The sequence below is a fragment of the Oreochromis aureus genome, linkage group 22 (genome assembly GCF_013358895.1).
Source record: "Oreochromis aureus strain Israel breed Guangdong linkage group 22, ZZ_aureus, whole genome shotgun sequence".
In the NCBI taxonomy this organism is placed as follows: Eukaryota; Metazoa; Chordata; class Actinopteri; order Cichliformes; family Cichlidae; genus Oreochromis; species Oreochromis aureus.
This window is the reverse complement of record NC_052962.1, coordinates 39709486-39724190: the sequence shown is the minus strand read 5'-3', so window position 1 is coordinate 39724190 and position 14705 is coordinate 39709486. Positions and strand designations below refer to the sequence as shown.

At 45.1% G+C, this 14705-nt stretch overlaps 1 protein-coding gene across 1 annotated transcript in view; it reads left to right on the top strand.

The window, feature by feature from the left end:
• The window catches only part of LOC116333510 (tenascin), a 44844-nt gene that overhangs the window by 17313 nt on the left and 12826 nt on the right, over nt 1-14705 (top strand). The window contains exon 6 of the mRNA XM_039605130.1: nt 13969-14122. Within this exon, the coding sequence (XP_039461064.1) occupies nt 13969-14122 (154 nt within the window). The remainder of the gene's footprint in view (nt 1-13968; nt 14123-14705) is intronic.

Genomic DNA, 14705 nt, shown 5'->3' with positions numbered 1-14705 from the left:
TACATCATTTGCTCGCTTGTAACAGCCAAGTGTGCAAATTTGTGCAAATGAGTTCAAGGTGTTTCAGTTTGAAGCAAATCAGCTGCGTTAGCCGAGACGGTTGGAGGACAGAGACACAACAGGACGTGCAAAAATGTAAAAGTGAACAACATTTTAGAAACAGTTTGACACTTTAATGCTTCGACCATGAATGTGCGTCTGGAGCCAGAAATAAGGATGTGATTGTTTCTGAGAGGACGTCATGCACAGAGACCTGCTGTGGGTCAGTGAGAAAAACACTGAGTGGGTGTGGCTTATTTGGCAGCACAGATTAGCTTTTGAAAGCTGGATTAATGTCCTTTGGACAGACGAGACCAAAGTGGAGATGATGTCCATAATGCAGAGCAGCACCTCATACCAGCGCTCAGCACGGTGGAGGAAGGATAATCATTTGGGCCATTTGAGCAGACCTCTGTTCACCAAAGTACTCTGGAGTCAAATGTGAGGCCGTCTGTCCCACAGCCAAAGCTTGGACAGGGTCATCAACAGGACAACGATCCAAGCACGGCAGCAAATCTCCAACAGACGAACTGAAAAAGGAAAGAATCGAGCTGCTGTCAGAGTGCAGAGGTCAACCTGACTGAGATGCTGTGCATGAATGAGTGAAGTGGCCAAAGTTCCTCAGCAACGACGTCAGAGACCAAAGAAGCCACACAGGAAATCACCACTTTAGTTCCTGCTGCGACAGGAGGTTCTGTAAGCTGCTGACTGATGCAGTGTTGAGTTATGGTGCAGTTAGTTTTGCACAGGACTGCAGAGTCTGTTCTCTGTGCTCGCTGTGAGGTCGGCTAACAGGATAATCATGTTTGTGAAAAACTAACTTCATTCAGCAGCCTTTAAGCCCGTGTCCATGTTGGACGTGGTCTTTTTTTAACGTGTTTGTTTCTATGCAAATTTCCTGGAAACCGTTTGACAAACTGAGTCAGGACTACAGCAGGCTGCATTCATGTGGTTTTGATGTGTTTTTCATGTTGTTTTAACTGAATTATTACCTGAAAATAACAGGTAACAATTTAATCACATATGTAAAATATAGTGACTTATTCTGGCTCATACAGGATTTCATAATCTAATAAGTGTAAACTTTCCTCTGTTTCCATCTGGCACTAAACACTGAAATGGGAGAACATCATATAATTTTCATGAAATTACCAGTTTTTCTGGAATTATATGGAAACTGTTTGCAGGAAACCAGGAGTTCAAACTCTGTGTGCCAAACATGATAGAAAACAGCTTCCCTCCATCTGTCTCAGAGTGTGTGGGTGGTGGGATGTCTGATGCCCTGCAGCCAGGCCTTCCATGTATGATCATTAGCTACATGATGCATGATGGGTATCACGGGTTTGACGGGGGTCTGATCATTTAAAACACTAAATTGTCCTTTTAATCACAGAAGTATTGAGATGCTTTGTAGCCTGGGCTTCACATGTTCATCAGTCTGTTCACAAACATGTGCGATCAATCGGCTGCAGAGGGCCTAACAGAAGGGAAAATTACTAATTGCGTTGGTATTTGTGAGTTTAGGAGCGGCAGGAGAGGGGGGGAGGTGGGGGGGCAAAACCAAAATACTTTTTAAACTCTTTCTTTCTACATCACTTAAAATCAAAACTGTCACTGAGATGAAAGAAGTCGCTGCTTTACATTAAACACACACACACACACATGTGCACACACACACACACACACACACACACACACGTCCTGGCCTCCCCTCAGACATGTTTCCCACACACACAGTTACAGTGATCGCCTCATACTGTAATTTTTCTTCCCGCTCTGACATCATCGAGGGATTAAGACTTAGTAATGACTTTGTTTGGAACGACTAACAGCACCAGAGAGACAAAAGGAAGGATGGATTGATGGATGGATGGAGAGAGGTTAATAGGCGGAGGAAATGATGGAGACTTGGCCGAAGAGGGAACAAAACTGGAGCTGAACTTCAGATCGACATGTGTTCGTCTTTACGAACCCACAGAGGGGAGACGTTATCCTGAAGGAGTCCAAACACAGACGGAAAACAAAGAGAGACAAACGGACGAGGAAAAGGGGTTAGGAAGAGAAAACAGGAGTGGAATAGAAGGAAAGAGGAAAGACATCAGGGCAAAGTGCACGTTAAAGGCAAAGCTCAGTTGACCTTTATCGAAATATCAATCCAATAAAAGTCCAAGTGAACTCGATGTCAGTGATTTCTGCATAAATTTAAGCAAAACCAGTAAACCACCTGCTGCTGTTCCACGTTTTGTTGATGTGAATCAGGTGGTAAAAAACCTTTTCCTTGTGTCATTATCACACAAAGAAAGCATCGGTGCTGATATGTGCAGTTACTTGTGCTTTCTGGCACATTTCACTCGTCGTGTCTCCAAAGTTTGCATCATTTTATGGTGTTGGTGAAATGTTAGGCTCAGAGTCAGAGCTGTCCTCAGTAAGATGGCATCAAGCAGCTTAAAGTTCTCTCTGCTTTTTTTTCTTGTGAAAAAATGTAAAATATTTACAGGAGGTTTCATTTATTCATCGTTCAGAGGAAATGAAACTGATTAAAAATGACCAGAATCCTAAAAATGAGCAGAAGTGTTTTGTAGCTCACCTGTTTTAAATCAATGAAGGATGCGGTGCTTCTTTGCCTGCTACGCTTCATTTGAGCTAATTCGAGTCACTGGACCTCCTAACGGTGCGTTCACACCGAACGCGATAGAGGCGGCCAGAGCGTCAGGTTTACATGTAAAGTCAATGGAAAGAGGCTGATGACACGCGATTGCGCGTCCGCGAAAAATTCTGAAGCAGATTTGCGTCGCGAAAACGCCAAAACGCCTGAAACGCGCGTCAGTGTAGCGCGTCTGGCGCGTTTGACTCGCGGAAAAAAACCACGCGCGTGAGTTTTTGTGTTGCATTTTGTGCATACGCGTCTTCGCCTCTACCGCTCGAGTTGGAAAAATTTGAACTCCAGCGTCAAGTCGCGCCGCGTCAACCAATCAGGAGCCTGGTGACGTGGCTGTAACCAGGTCAAAGGGCAGATCAAACCAAAGCCCTTCATTCTTCATTCAGTATGGAGGAAAACTCATCAACGCAGTGGCTAATCGTCCAGAACTATACGATGCTAGCTGCTACTTCTACCGGGACAGGAATAAAAAGGACCGAGCTTGGAGGCACAGAAGTGAGGAGATCGGGCAACCTGGTAAGTTCATTTGTTCTTCTTTTTAATTTTCAGACTGACCCGATGAAGCCGCTAAAGCTAGCAAGCCCGCCTACTGTCCCGCTATTTTCCCACTGATGTACAAATACCGTTCTGGTTTTATGCATGTTGTCATATAGGAATATATTGTTTATTAATAAACAGCACACAGTGGTCCCGCTCATCCGTCACTGCCTCGCCGCTGATTTTTCATTGCACCGTACAGCATTGCATTCTGCAGCCTGATTGACAAATCTCCTCCGTGTCGTGTCTCCTGCGCTTGCCAAATTGATCATGTTTGGTTTTGATAACCATCACGTCCAATAGAAAAACAGCACAAAAACACTCATAACTATGACCCTCATTCGGAAATAGACACCTGCACCGGGAGGAAAAGGAAAAGGCGCATCGAAAGTGGCAGGCAGATGAAGACAAAACGCGGCATAAAAATACTTTTACGTTTTGCAATCTACAAAGGTTTGCACTTTGAGAATCAACTTGTGAGAACTGTGACTAATGTTCATGTGTGTGGGGAAAAAAGTGTATAAAGTGCGTGGCGAGGGGCTAGTTATTCTGAGAACCCCTGCTGCAATAAAACAGGGACCACTGTATATACTTTCTCTATGATTATTGTATTCAACCTGTTAACAGTTAATATTGTCTTGATAGAACCAACTGATTCTGCTGCAGAGCATCCCTGTTGCTTCTCCTGGCTCCCCAGTCCCTGAGCTCCTGCTGCTGCACCCACAGGTATGTACAGCAAGCACTGATAGCTTTTACTCGGTGTGGGATTGCCTTGTGATCACCTTTACTAAATATCTACAACTAATCTGATTATATCCTGTTTTGTTTTTTCAATGTTGAAATTAAAATCTAGTAGCAGCCTTCTCATTTCTTTGTGTTTTTGTGCTGTGTTTTACACGCCCAGAGAGGAGGACAGCTCCGAGGCAGATGAGGGACGGGTCCCAGGACGGTCCATCGGCAGTGGAGCTGGCCATCCTGGTGTCCCTGAAGAGGCCACGCCAGTCTGCAATGGAGCATTTCCTCCTCAGCCTTGTTCCTGCTCTGGAGAGCAGCTGGGTCCTTTTATTCCTGTCTCTCTGTAAATACTTATATATTTATGTTTAATGTTTTTCTGTTTGAGAATTTTAATATTATTTCAAATAAATTTTTATAATGACTAATGTCTCAGTTCTACTACACAGCAAATGTTGGCACACGACTTGACACATGTAGAATTTATTTCATATTACACTAATGACAGAATATACTAATACAGTGGGATGCAAAGGTTTGGGCAACCTTGTTAATAGCCATTATTTTCCTGTATAAATGGTTAGTTGTTACAATAAAAATGTCAGTTAAATATATCATACAGGAGACACACACAGTGATATTTGAGAAGTGAAAAGAAGTTTACTGGATTTACAAAAAGTGTGCAATAATTGTTTAAACAAAATCAAGCAGGTGCATAAATTTGGGCACCACAAAAAAAAATGGAATAAATATTTAGTGTATATCAATGTGTGTGTCTCCTATGTGATATATGGGGGGGCCTTTGTCTGGACGTGCTTCCCATCCAGAGCTCCACAGCAGAGAGGGAAGTTCCAGCGCTCCTGGAATCCCTCTGTGATGGACCGCCAGTCTCCAGGTGAAGGCACAGCCATGAAGTCGCCCACTAGACAGTCCCAGATGGCCGTCGCTACCTGGGGGTGATCTGGCACACCGTGGACACACCGACTCTGAAACTGAACGCGATGGTCCTGAAGGAGTCCCCGGTGGCAAGGAACCTGGACAAAAGTGTTCAAAATTAGTATTATGTGTACTGCAGTTACAAAATACATTATTCAAATTCCAAAATACTTTTGTGATGTCAGATTTAAATTACAAAACATAAATCTTACATAAAACATTTTCTACTTATAAGGATAATTACATAACATATATTAGATATAATATAAAACAGTCAGTTGTGTTTTGTTTTAACTTTAACATATCATAATTTGATTGGTAGCAACTTTTACCACTACAGTGAGCCAATCACTCATAATTCCTAGACATGTCAATCAGGTAGGAATGAAGTAAGACATTAATAGAAATAAAGAGTTGTATGTTGACATGTAGCCCTTTCCTTGCTTAAATCATTAATATTTTTGAAAAATTAATCTGTGATAAGACATAGCTTATCAAGATAGAACCATATAACTAAAGATGAACCAAACTGTTCACAATTTTATCTACCTCTCAGTTTAAAGAAAGGCTGGTGACCCCTGTTATAGAGTCTGACAGCTGCGAGGATTACATACAAATATTCAACTATACCAGAATTAAACCAGGTGTAAATAAGGAGTGAGTATCACTACAAAGATTAACCCACAGTGGCCCTTGTACCAGTTTGATATCAGCAAACACAGAGAGCATACACTGATAGACACCACAGCCATGCTATCAATGCAAACACTGATAACAGCATAAATTGAATTAAATCGGGACTTGATGAGACCTTTCAAGCATCACTAGAAATATTATAAACAGTCGTCTCCATACCACAGTTTGCTATCAGTAAACACCGACGGCATTCATTGATAGCATAGCACATCCATGTTAGCAGTGTATAAACGATAGTTTAGCATATTAGCACAGGTATCAATAAAGGACTACCGTATTAAACACTTTTACTAACCGCAGGCAGATGGACAGGCGCTCTGCAGGTGGGATTGAGCGCCTGTAGTTGGTGTCTAGGCGGGCGATGCTTGGACCAACGCGGGACAGCAGGTCCTCAAACTGGGCGAGGGAAAGACGGCGATATCGCTGAAATCGGCTGTCATCCAGGCGCAGCTCCTGGAGCAAGTGGTGAAACTCACCAAACTGCTCACCCGCCTGGAGGACTTGATGGACCCAGGTACGGCGAGGGGACGCCCTTAACGCTGCTGCTCTGCTCTCCACAGTAAATAGAAACGCTAGCTCGACAGCTGCCGTCTAGCAAAGATACTGTCTGGCACAACTTCCTCCCACATCCTCCCACATTTCCGGTTCACGCCGTCAAAATATGCAATTTTGACGCGCGATGGATTTTTCTTGGACACGCGTTCGAGGTGCGAATGTGCACGCGTCAAATTAGGGGCGTTTGGGGCATTTTCGCTCGCGCCTATCGCGTTCGGTGTGAACACACCGTAACTCTGTCTGTCCTGTTAAAGAAGGTAAAGCATTTTAAAGAAGTCCCCTGAAAAATAATAGAGCTCATTGTGCTAGCATAATGTTCATAAAGCCTGCTATCTCCCTCTGTGTTGATACAGCTTGCTAACAAGCTTGTTGCTATTAGCGTTTTGACTCAGTTTAAGGCTTTCTTCTTCCTGAGTATGAAGAAATAAATGAATAAATGTTGTGCACAGCAGGACAGTACCACTTTCACCACTTTGATGGGGGGGTTAGGTTAATGCACTAGCTTATATGCTGCCTAACAGGAATCATGGCGCTAGCTAGCATTAGCCGCTAATTAGCACTTCAGCCTCTCATCCAAACATAGCTCCAAAACAACAATGTGAAGGCAGTGAGGTGGTGGCTGATTTATTAAAGTTCAAGCTATGAAAAAGAGGACTTACATCTTTTATATACAGTCTATGTGGCAAACATGTTCACCAACAAAGAAACCATCGAAGGGTCAGAGGTCGAGGTTAGCTTGTTTTCTTGTTTTCTTGAGTCTTAGAGGGCTGTCTCCAGATATCTGACTGCTTGAAAGTCACATGTAAAACTCCCAGCAATAATTAAAAGAGTCTTTTTTGTGTGGCCCATTAAGTCATTTGCTGGTTTGGGAATCTGATCAGAAAATGATCAGATGTGTCATTTTTGGAAAGGCAAAGAAAAGGTTTGGATGGCTCGCTGCGGCAGTCGCACTGTGAGAATTTGGCTCCGGCTTTCCGACTCTGGAGGTTTTCTGTACGTGTCACGGCCGTCAGCTTTAAAGCGTTAAAGTCAGAGAAGCAGCGAGAAGTAGACAACAAGCCGAGTGAGCAGAGTGGACTGACAGAGGAGTGGTGAACTCCTGGAGGTCCAGAGAAAAAGATGCAGATGTGGGATGCTTGTTGCTGCAGAAACACGTAAACACTGTCAAAAACATGGCAACTGCCAGAGGGATGACATCACCGTGGACCCACAGCTGTGACACAGAGAGCGAGGGAGACGACATCCGTCAGCGGCCGTTCACCAGAAGGATAAACACGAGATAAACATCACGTAAATAACGGCGTGTCACAACAAGCAGCGGCAGCAGCAGCGAGAACATCAGGAAACACAGAGATCAGTGTCCGTCTGACGGCTGCTTGGCTCATTATTGTTTCCAGTTAAACGCACAGAAACAGCAGCGATGTGGACGTCTCAGCGCTGTTTTCTCTGGAACCGTTTCTCCAGTAGGAAGAAATGAAAACTGAAAGCACGCTGCTGTGTGGGAGGTGTGGATGATGCATGAAGTCTGGAGTGATGTTTGCAAGGAAGCGTGGTTCCAAAGCTCGTCTCTAAACAGAGAAGTGACTAAACGGTCATACGGGTGCAAGTGCAGGTCAAAGAGCAGAGCGAGGGTCCTTTGTTTGGGACAAACACCGCTGTGGCAGCCACGTCTGAATCACTGAATTATAACTGATTTGAAAGTTTAGTTTGAGATCCGTTGTTTAGTTTTCCCCTCAAAGAAAAAGCTGAGACAGCGAGGGTATGTGATCTCACCGCAGACCGCGCCGTGATGTTCAGGTGCCTCGGCCGACATGAGCTGACGTTCAGCGTGTCTGCACGAGCCAACCTTTGATCCTCGCTGAAGCAGAGCAGGGGGGCCGAAGGATGACCGGGAAACTGGTGCTGGGGAAGGTTCTGGTCTGGGTTTGCTTTCTGCCCTCGGGGCTGAGCAGCTCACAGTCATTAATTCTGCATCATAACAGAGTAACTGAGAATAATGTGAGTCCATCTGTGGGAAAGCTGATGTTCAGCTGGAAGATGAGTGCTCGAAAACAACAACAAAAAATTCAGTTTTAATTCAAAAAAATCCTCCAAACTGGGAAATCAAAAGGAACAGACTGGTGTTAATGGATTCACCTGTGCATGAATGAAATTGTTAGGCCGAGTTATGAACTCACTGCTCGCCGTTTACTCAGTCAGTCGATGGAGAACGACATAATCTTGTTTGTAAGGAGGAATAAAAACAGTTGAGCATCTTTCTCCGTCTGCACGTCAGCGAGCAGCAGCGTTAACCACACACTCGACTGTTCGCTTCCACTCATCTTTACGTTGATGAAGGCTGTTTCATGACAGCAGGCGAGTCGGTCGCTGCGTGCCTGAGAACGAGGAAACACTTTCACAGGTTTGAGACTCTGCACACTGCGGGCGGCGGCTCCACCCGGCCCCTCCGTGGTGCTCTCCAGCACCGCTCTGTATGTGGTGAAGCTGTGAGGAACCAGCTGAAGACGGCGTGGTGAAGCGTTACTCGTGGACAGATGTTTCCATTTCTGAGTTTTCCTCCTTTCAAGAAAATGTGATGTTATTACCTCCACCCAGGTCACATGGTTGACTTGGTTGGTTGGTCAGTGAGCTGGATTACTCATGAAATCTGGAACAGTGGTGCTTCTTGGTCCAACTTAGAGGTTATTAACTTGAAGTGGATTTTTTGGAAGGATTATTTACCAGCAGGTGAGTCAGTCTTCATGAATACATATCAAAGGAAGATAAGCTGTGTTCACAAAGTTCTCACATGGCAGCTTAATCCAGACATGCTCTGGATCCAAGGACCCATCCGTGGTGTAGCTTCTGCCTGCACACCGTCAGGCGGTGTAGCCGCCACACTGAGACGGAACCATCGTCACTGACAGCATTTCCAGAGCGTGAGACAGACATCACTCCTCAGTCTGGATTTTCTCCTTGCTTCATTTCTGACTTCATAAACTCATTTTCACTCATTAATTTCCTCTGTGGCAGCAAAACAAATCTGAACAGGAAAATCCTGCAGCTTACACTGAGCTAACCAAACAGTTTTAGTGCTGAAGACGGACATAAATCCAGGCCGGGGCGAAATGCTTCAAGTTTCCTCCTTTAACTCGTCGTAGGTGCAGCTCAAAGTTAGCAGCAGTGTTTTTTACAGTTTAGATGTGAGACATGCTCAGTAAATAAAGCAAACTCATATTTACTGAATGTGGGCTTGAAGCTTTAATGGTGTCTTTTATGTCGTGAGTCTGTGAGTCCAAGACGACCGTTTAAGTGGCAAGAAGTGACCTCACGTCCGAGGGAAGTATGAGTCAGTCACCAGTACAACCAGCAGTGCTGCCCAGCTGGGATCTCTGACTGCTTATCTGCATGAAGTTCAGTTAGAGCCAAAATGCAGGCTTCTGTTTTTTTAGGTTTCTGTGGATGAATCATAGAAACTGAAACTCAGAATAAATCAGCGGTCGCTGCAGTTCAAGCAGGTCACTCAGTTTCACAGGAACTCCCCAGCCCACAGCTCCAGAGTGTGTGTGTGTGTGTGTGTGTGTCAGTGCAGACATGAGTGTGACTTCATGAGAACAGTTTTACTTTATCAAACATGTTAGAAAAATAGAAACAAGGATTGTTTTTAGAGTAGAAGAGGACAGAGCAAAGACGTATTTTTATATCGGAGAAAACCATAAAATCGTAAAGAAGCAGAGTCGCTGTGCGGCTGGTTTAGTCATCGTGGAGACGCCACGCAGCCTCGGCCTGGTTTTAGGCGTACCGTGAACTTGTTGGAGCCTCTGTTTTAATGATGTCGTGTTTGGATCGTGGACGCAGATCCAGAATGACCTCTGGAGCTCCGTCGCCAGGAAGTCACCATAGAGACCAGCATGGCAACCAGCTGTGATCCATTTACTTTACAACACGGTATCCAGGCATTAAAAGTCCAGCAGCCTTTAATTGGAGGGCAGTTTGAGGCTCCCGACACACAAAGAGACGCGATTCTCTCTTAAGAGCCTGAATTAGAAAAGATGAACGACAGAAATTATGGGAATGACTTCTTAATTTGGGGTATTTTCCCTCTCAGCTGTGGACTGATGCCACTTCTTATCACTGCGCCGACGTCGCCTAAAGGGTCGTCTGAAATCCTGCAGCCCGCTGAGACTGAAGTGTCTTTGTTAGACGAGCTTCAGCCAAGCAGGTGAAGCAGAAACAGGAACTTTATCTGCCCCCAGTTACAACTCATATTTACTGCAATATGATGTTAATGTTGTGATCCATCTTCTCACTTTGAGTAAGAAGGATGAAAAGGCATACGAGGTTTAAAGGTCTGAATCTGTGTGAAAAAAACACGATCATGAATGCTGAGGCCTCACACTGACTCTGCAGGGCGAGGGGCGGGGCAGGTCTGTCACAGGGGTTTATAAAACAGTCCTCAGGACAAAGTTACAAATACATAAAAACGACAACAAATCTAAAGAATTGAGATGAACTCAGTGGAACAACAAAAGCAGCTCCTGTACGCTCGCACACATTAAATCAGAGACGGTTGGATAAGAAACGACCCTCAGAGAGGAAATATTCATGAATCTCTTTCAAACAATCTGCTCTTTGAATTTCTTCATTTTCTGTAACTCCAAATCATCACAAACCTCATTTTCCTAATACGATAAGGTTACGCACGAGTGGGAGGGGCAGATATGTCCACAGGTGACGGACGCCGCTGATCAAAGTGAAACGATGTTTTTCGTGCATCGGAGACTTTACGTTGCGTCCTTCCCACTAGTTTCCCCTGAATGACCCTGACATGTTGCACAAACCAGAAACAGCAGTTTCCAGACGTGCGGCGATGTCGCTGATTTGTTTCCTGATTGTTTCTCATTTGCTTCTGTAAAGTTTGATTTTGGAAGCACGAAAGAAAAAACAATAAAATGTGAATGCCCCACAGACAGAGCGGTGTTTCCACTCAGGCTCTCTCTCGCCATCATCATCATCGCTCCAACTGGGTGTTTTTGCTAAGCTGGTTAAACTGACGATCAACCTCTGAGGTCGGGGACTTGCTACAATGCAGATCCTCCACTGCTTTAATTCTTTAAACTGTGATTTTAATGTGCATTTCAAATTAATTAGATTAATAGGGCGGCCAGGGCAGACCTGAGTAGAGGCATCAGGAAAGCTAAGGCTGCCTATAGGAGGAGGATTGAAGATCACTTTACTGACAACGACCCCAGAAAAATGTGGCAGGGGATCAATCACATTACCAACTACAGAAGCAATAACCAGGCGACATCTAGGATTGATGCCTCGCTGGCTGAGGATCTAAATCGTTTCTTCGCCCGCTTTGAGACGACCAGACCCTCAGCTGTCACACCACTTCCACCCGCCCCCAGCACCGGCACACTAACACTTAGGGAGCATCAAGTGAGGTGTGTTCTAAGGTCAGTGAATCCCAGGAAGGCGGCAGGTCCTGATGGAATACATGGAAAGGTTCTCAGAGCATGTGCTGACGAACTGACCGGAGTCTTCACTAAAATCTTCAACCTTTCCTTGTCATTAAACACCGTCCCCGCCTGCCTCAAAACCTCCACCATCATCCCCATCGCCAAGAAGACAGCTGTGGTCAGCCCAAATGACTACAGGCCTGTTGCACTTACGCCTGTAGTGATGAAGTGCTTTGAGAGACTGGTCTGTCAGCACATCAGGGCCAGTTTGCCTCCCACTTTGGACCCCCACCAATTTGCCTACAGGACTAATCGATCCACCGAGGACGCTATCACCATAGCGCCCACACTGCGCTGAGTCACCTGGAGCACAGAGGAAGCAATGTGAGAATGCTCTTCCTGGACTTCAGCTCAGCATTTAATCATATCATCCCGGAGATCCTGGTCCAGAAACTGTCTCACCTGGGACTCTCCACCCCATCTGCCTCTGGATCAAGGACTTCCTGACAAATAGACCACAGTCTGTCAGACTCGGCCCCCACCTGTCCAGCACCATCACACTCAGCACCGGGTCTCCACAAGGATGTGTTCTGAGTCCCTCCTGTTTACGCTCTACACATCCGACTGCTCCCCTACCCATCTCTCAAACACCATCATAAAGTTTGCGGACGACACCACAGTGGTTGGACTCATCTCAAGGGGGATGAGTCGGACTACAGAGAGGAGGTCAACAGACTGACTGAGTGGTGTTCAGTTAACAACCTCCAACTGAACACCACGAAAACTAAAGAACTCATCTTGGACTTCAGGAAGGGCAGAGCAGACCCGGCCCCACTTTACATTCACGGGAACCGTGTGGAGAGGGTGCACTCCATGAGGTTTCTGGGCGTGCAGATCTCTGATGATCTCTCCTGGACTGCAAATACCACGGCGGTGGTAAAAAAGGCCCAGCAGCGTCTCCACTTTCTGAGAGTGCTCAGGAGGAACAACCTGGAGGAGAGGCTGCTGGTGACATTCTACAGAGCCACCATAGAGAGCATCCTAACGTACGGCATAACAACATGGTATGCAGGGTGCTCAGCTGCAGACAGGAAAGTACTGCAGAGGGTCATCAACACAGCCCAGAAGATCACTGGCTGCTCTCTGCCCAGCCTGGAGGTCATTGCAAACTCTCGGTACCTCAGCAGAGCTGGCAATATCATCAAGGACCATTCTCACCCCAGCAATCATCTGTTTGAACTATTACCGTCAGGCCGACGGTACAGGTCACATAAAACCAGGACAAACAGATTCAGGGATAGCTTCTTTCCCAGAGCTATCACTGTAGTAAATAAGCAAAAAAACAATTGAACCTGCTTAGCTACACCATACTGTCACTGTCATTATATTATGCTGCTATTCATACTGTCATACTGTCATTATATTAATGCTGCTATCCTGTAAATATCATACTTACTTTTGTTTGAGTACTTACGTTTGTTTTATTGTACCTTTTATATTTTACATTTATATTTATTATTGCATTTTGCACCAAGGGAGTGGCACTCCAATTTCGTTGTACCCTGTACAATGACAATAAAGGCTATTCTATTCTAAAGAAAAAAGAAAAACATTAAATATGTTTGACTGACAGGATTTTCTCTTCAAGAATCATTGATATGATAAATTTATATGAATGATTTTTATTCTGACGTGTGTTTTTCTTACTTTACACAGCAAAAATAGTTCCTGTAAGAAAGTCTTTGCACACTGTTAGTGTGTGCAGACCCAGAGCAGGGCCTGCTGCAGGGGTTGTTTTCCCAGTCGTAGGATGCTGGAGGATGGACCTCACTGGACCTGCAAATATACTTGATGGTTTCTAAATCTTACCTGTGAAAGCAGCTATGCAGCTGCCCTGCATTACCTTGATAGCAGACACATGTGGGTCTTATCTAGACTGCTTATCCCACTTTGGGTTCAGTCACAGCCGTGGCAAATGTTGTGTGGGCCAGATGCTGTACAGCCTTCCACCTGACAGCAATAACTGAAACACAGCACCGTGGTTCTTTTGTGCTGACCTTCCTTCAGTCAGGGCCACTGTTTACAAAAGAAGATTATTTCCACTTGCAATATTTGGGTCTTTTCGGGTACCTCCCAGCCTTCCATGTGCTGCAGCAGACCTCAGTGCACAGTGACAAGCGATACGACACAAATTTCATCAAATACAACAAAGATTTTAAAGGATGGAAATGCCCAAAATCCATCTTAGGATGCAAAGCTTTGTTTCTGCAGGAACACGGGGGATGACAGACGAGCACCGTGTTGAAGGGAGACGTTGCTGCAGCGCGTGTTTGTGGAACTTCTGACTGTTCTCTGTATGTCCTGACCCGACAGAAGGAGAGCGACCAGCAGATAACTGTGCAGGTGGAAGGCAGCCTGACCACCTACACCCAGACGGGCCTGGCGGCCGGTCAGGATTACAGAGTCAGCATCGTGGGAGAGATCGATGGCAGGAGAGGAGGCGAGAGCACCGCTGAATTCATGACACGTGAGGATTTTTAACTTCTTTGTCAGAAACTCCTCTGCTTTAGTCTTCTTACAAAATCTAAGCCACAATCACTTCCACCCTCCACAGATGGAAATGATTTCAACACTTAGATAACCATTAAAATGAGGAAAGTCATACACACTACACTGAATTTGAATAACTTGTATGCTTCTTAGTCACTCTACACTGAATTATCCTCCTTAATAGTGTTAGTTCTTTGGCTGGTTTACAGGAGTTATACTGTGATGGTGTTTAGGAGGTGTGATGGGTGTAGCTACGTTTTATCACGTCAAGTTTTGTGTTGTAACAATTCTGAGAACACTGAGTATTCCCCAAATACACACTCTGTGCAGATGTCCTGACAAAAGCCATGTTCTTCAACTCTGATACCTGAACCAGAAAGAAAATGCGGCGCACGCTTTTGCCTGTAACTGTACGCTGGTCCCACAAGAGTCTGAAGTTACAGAAAGGAGCCTCTGACTAGCATACTGGCACTTGAGAGCAGCTCAAATCACCAAACTGGCACCGAGACTTTAAACATTTCACTCTCGCTGCCCTTCCTGTGAGAGATGTAATCTGTGGC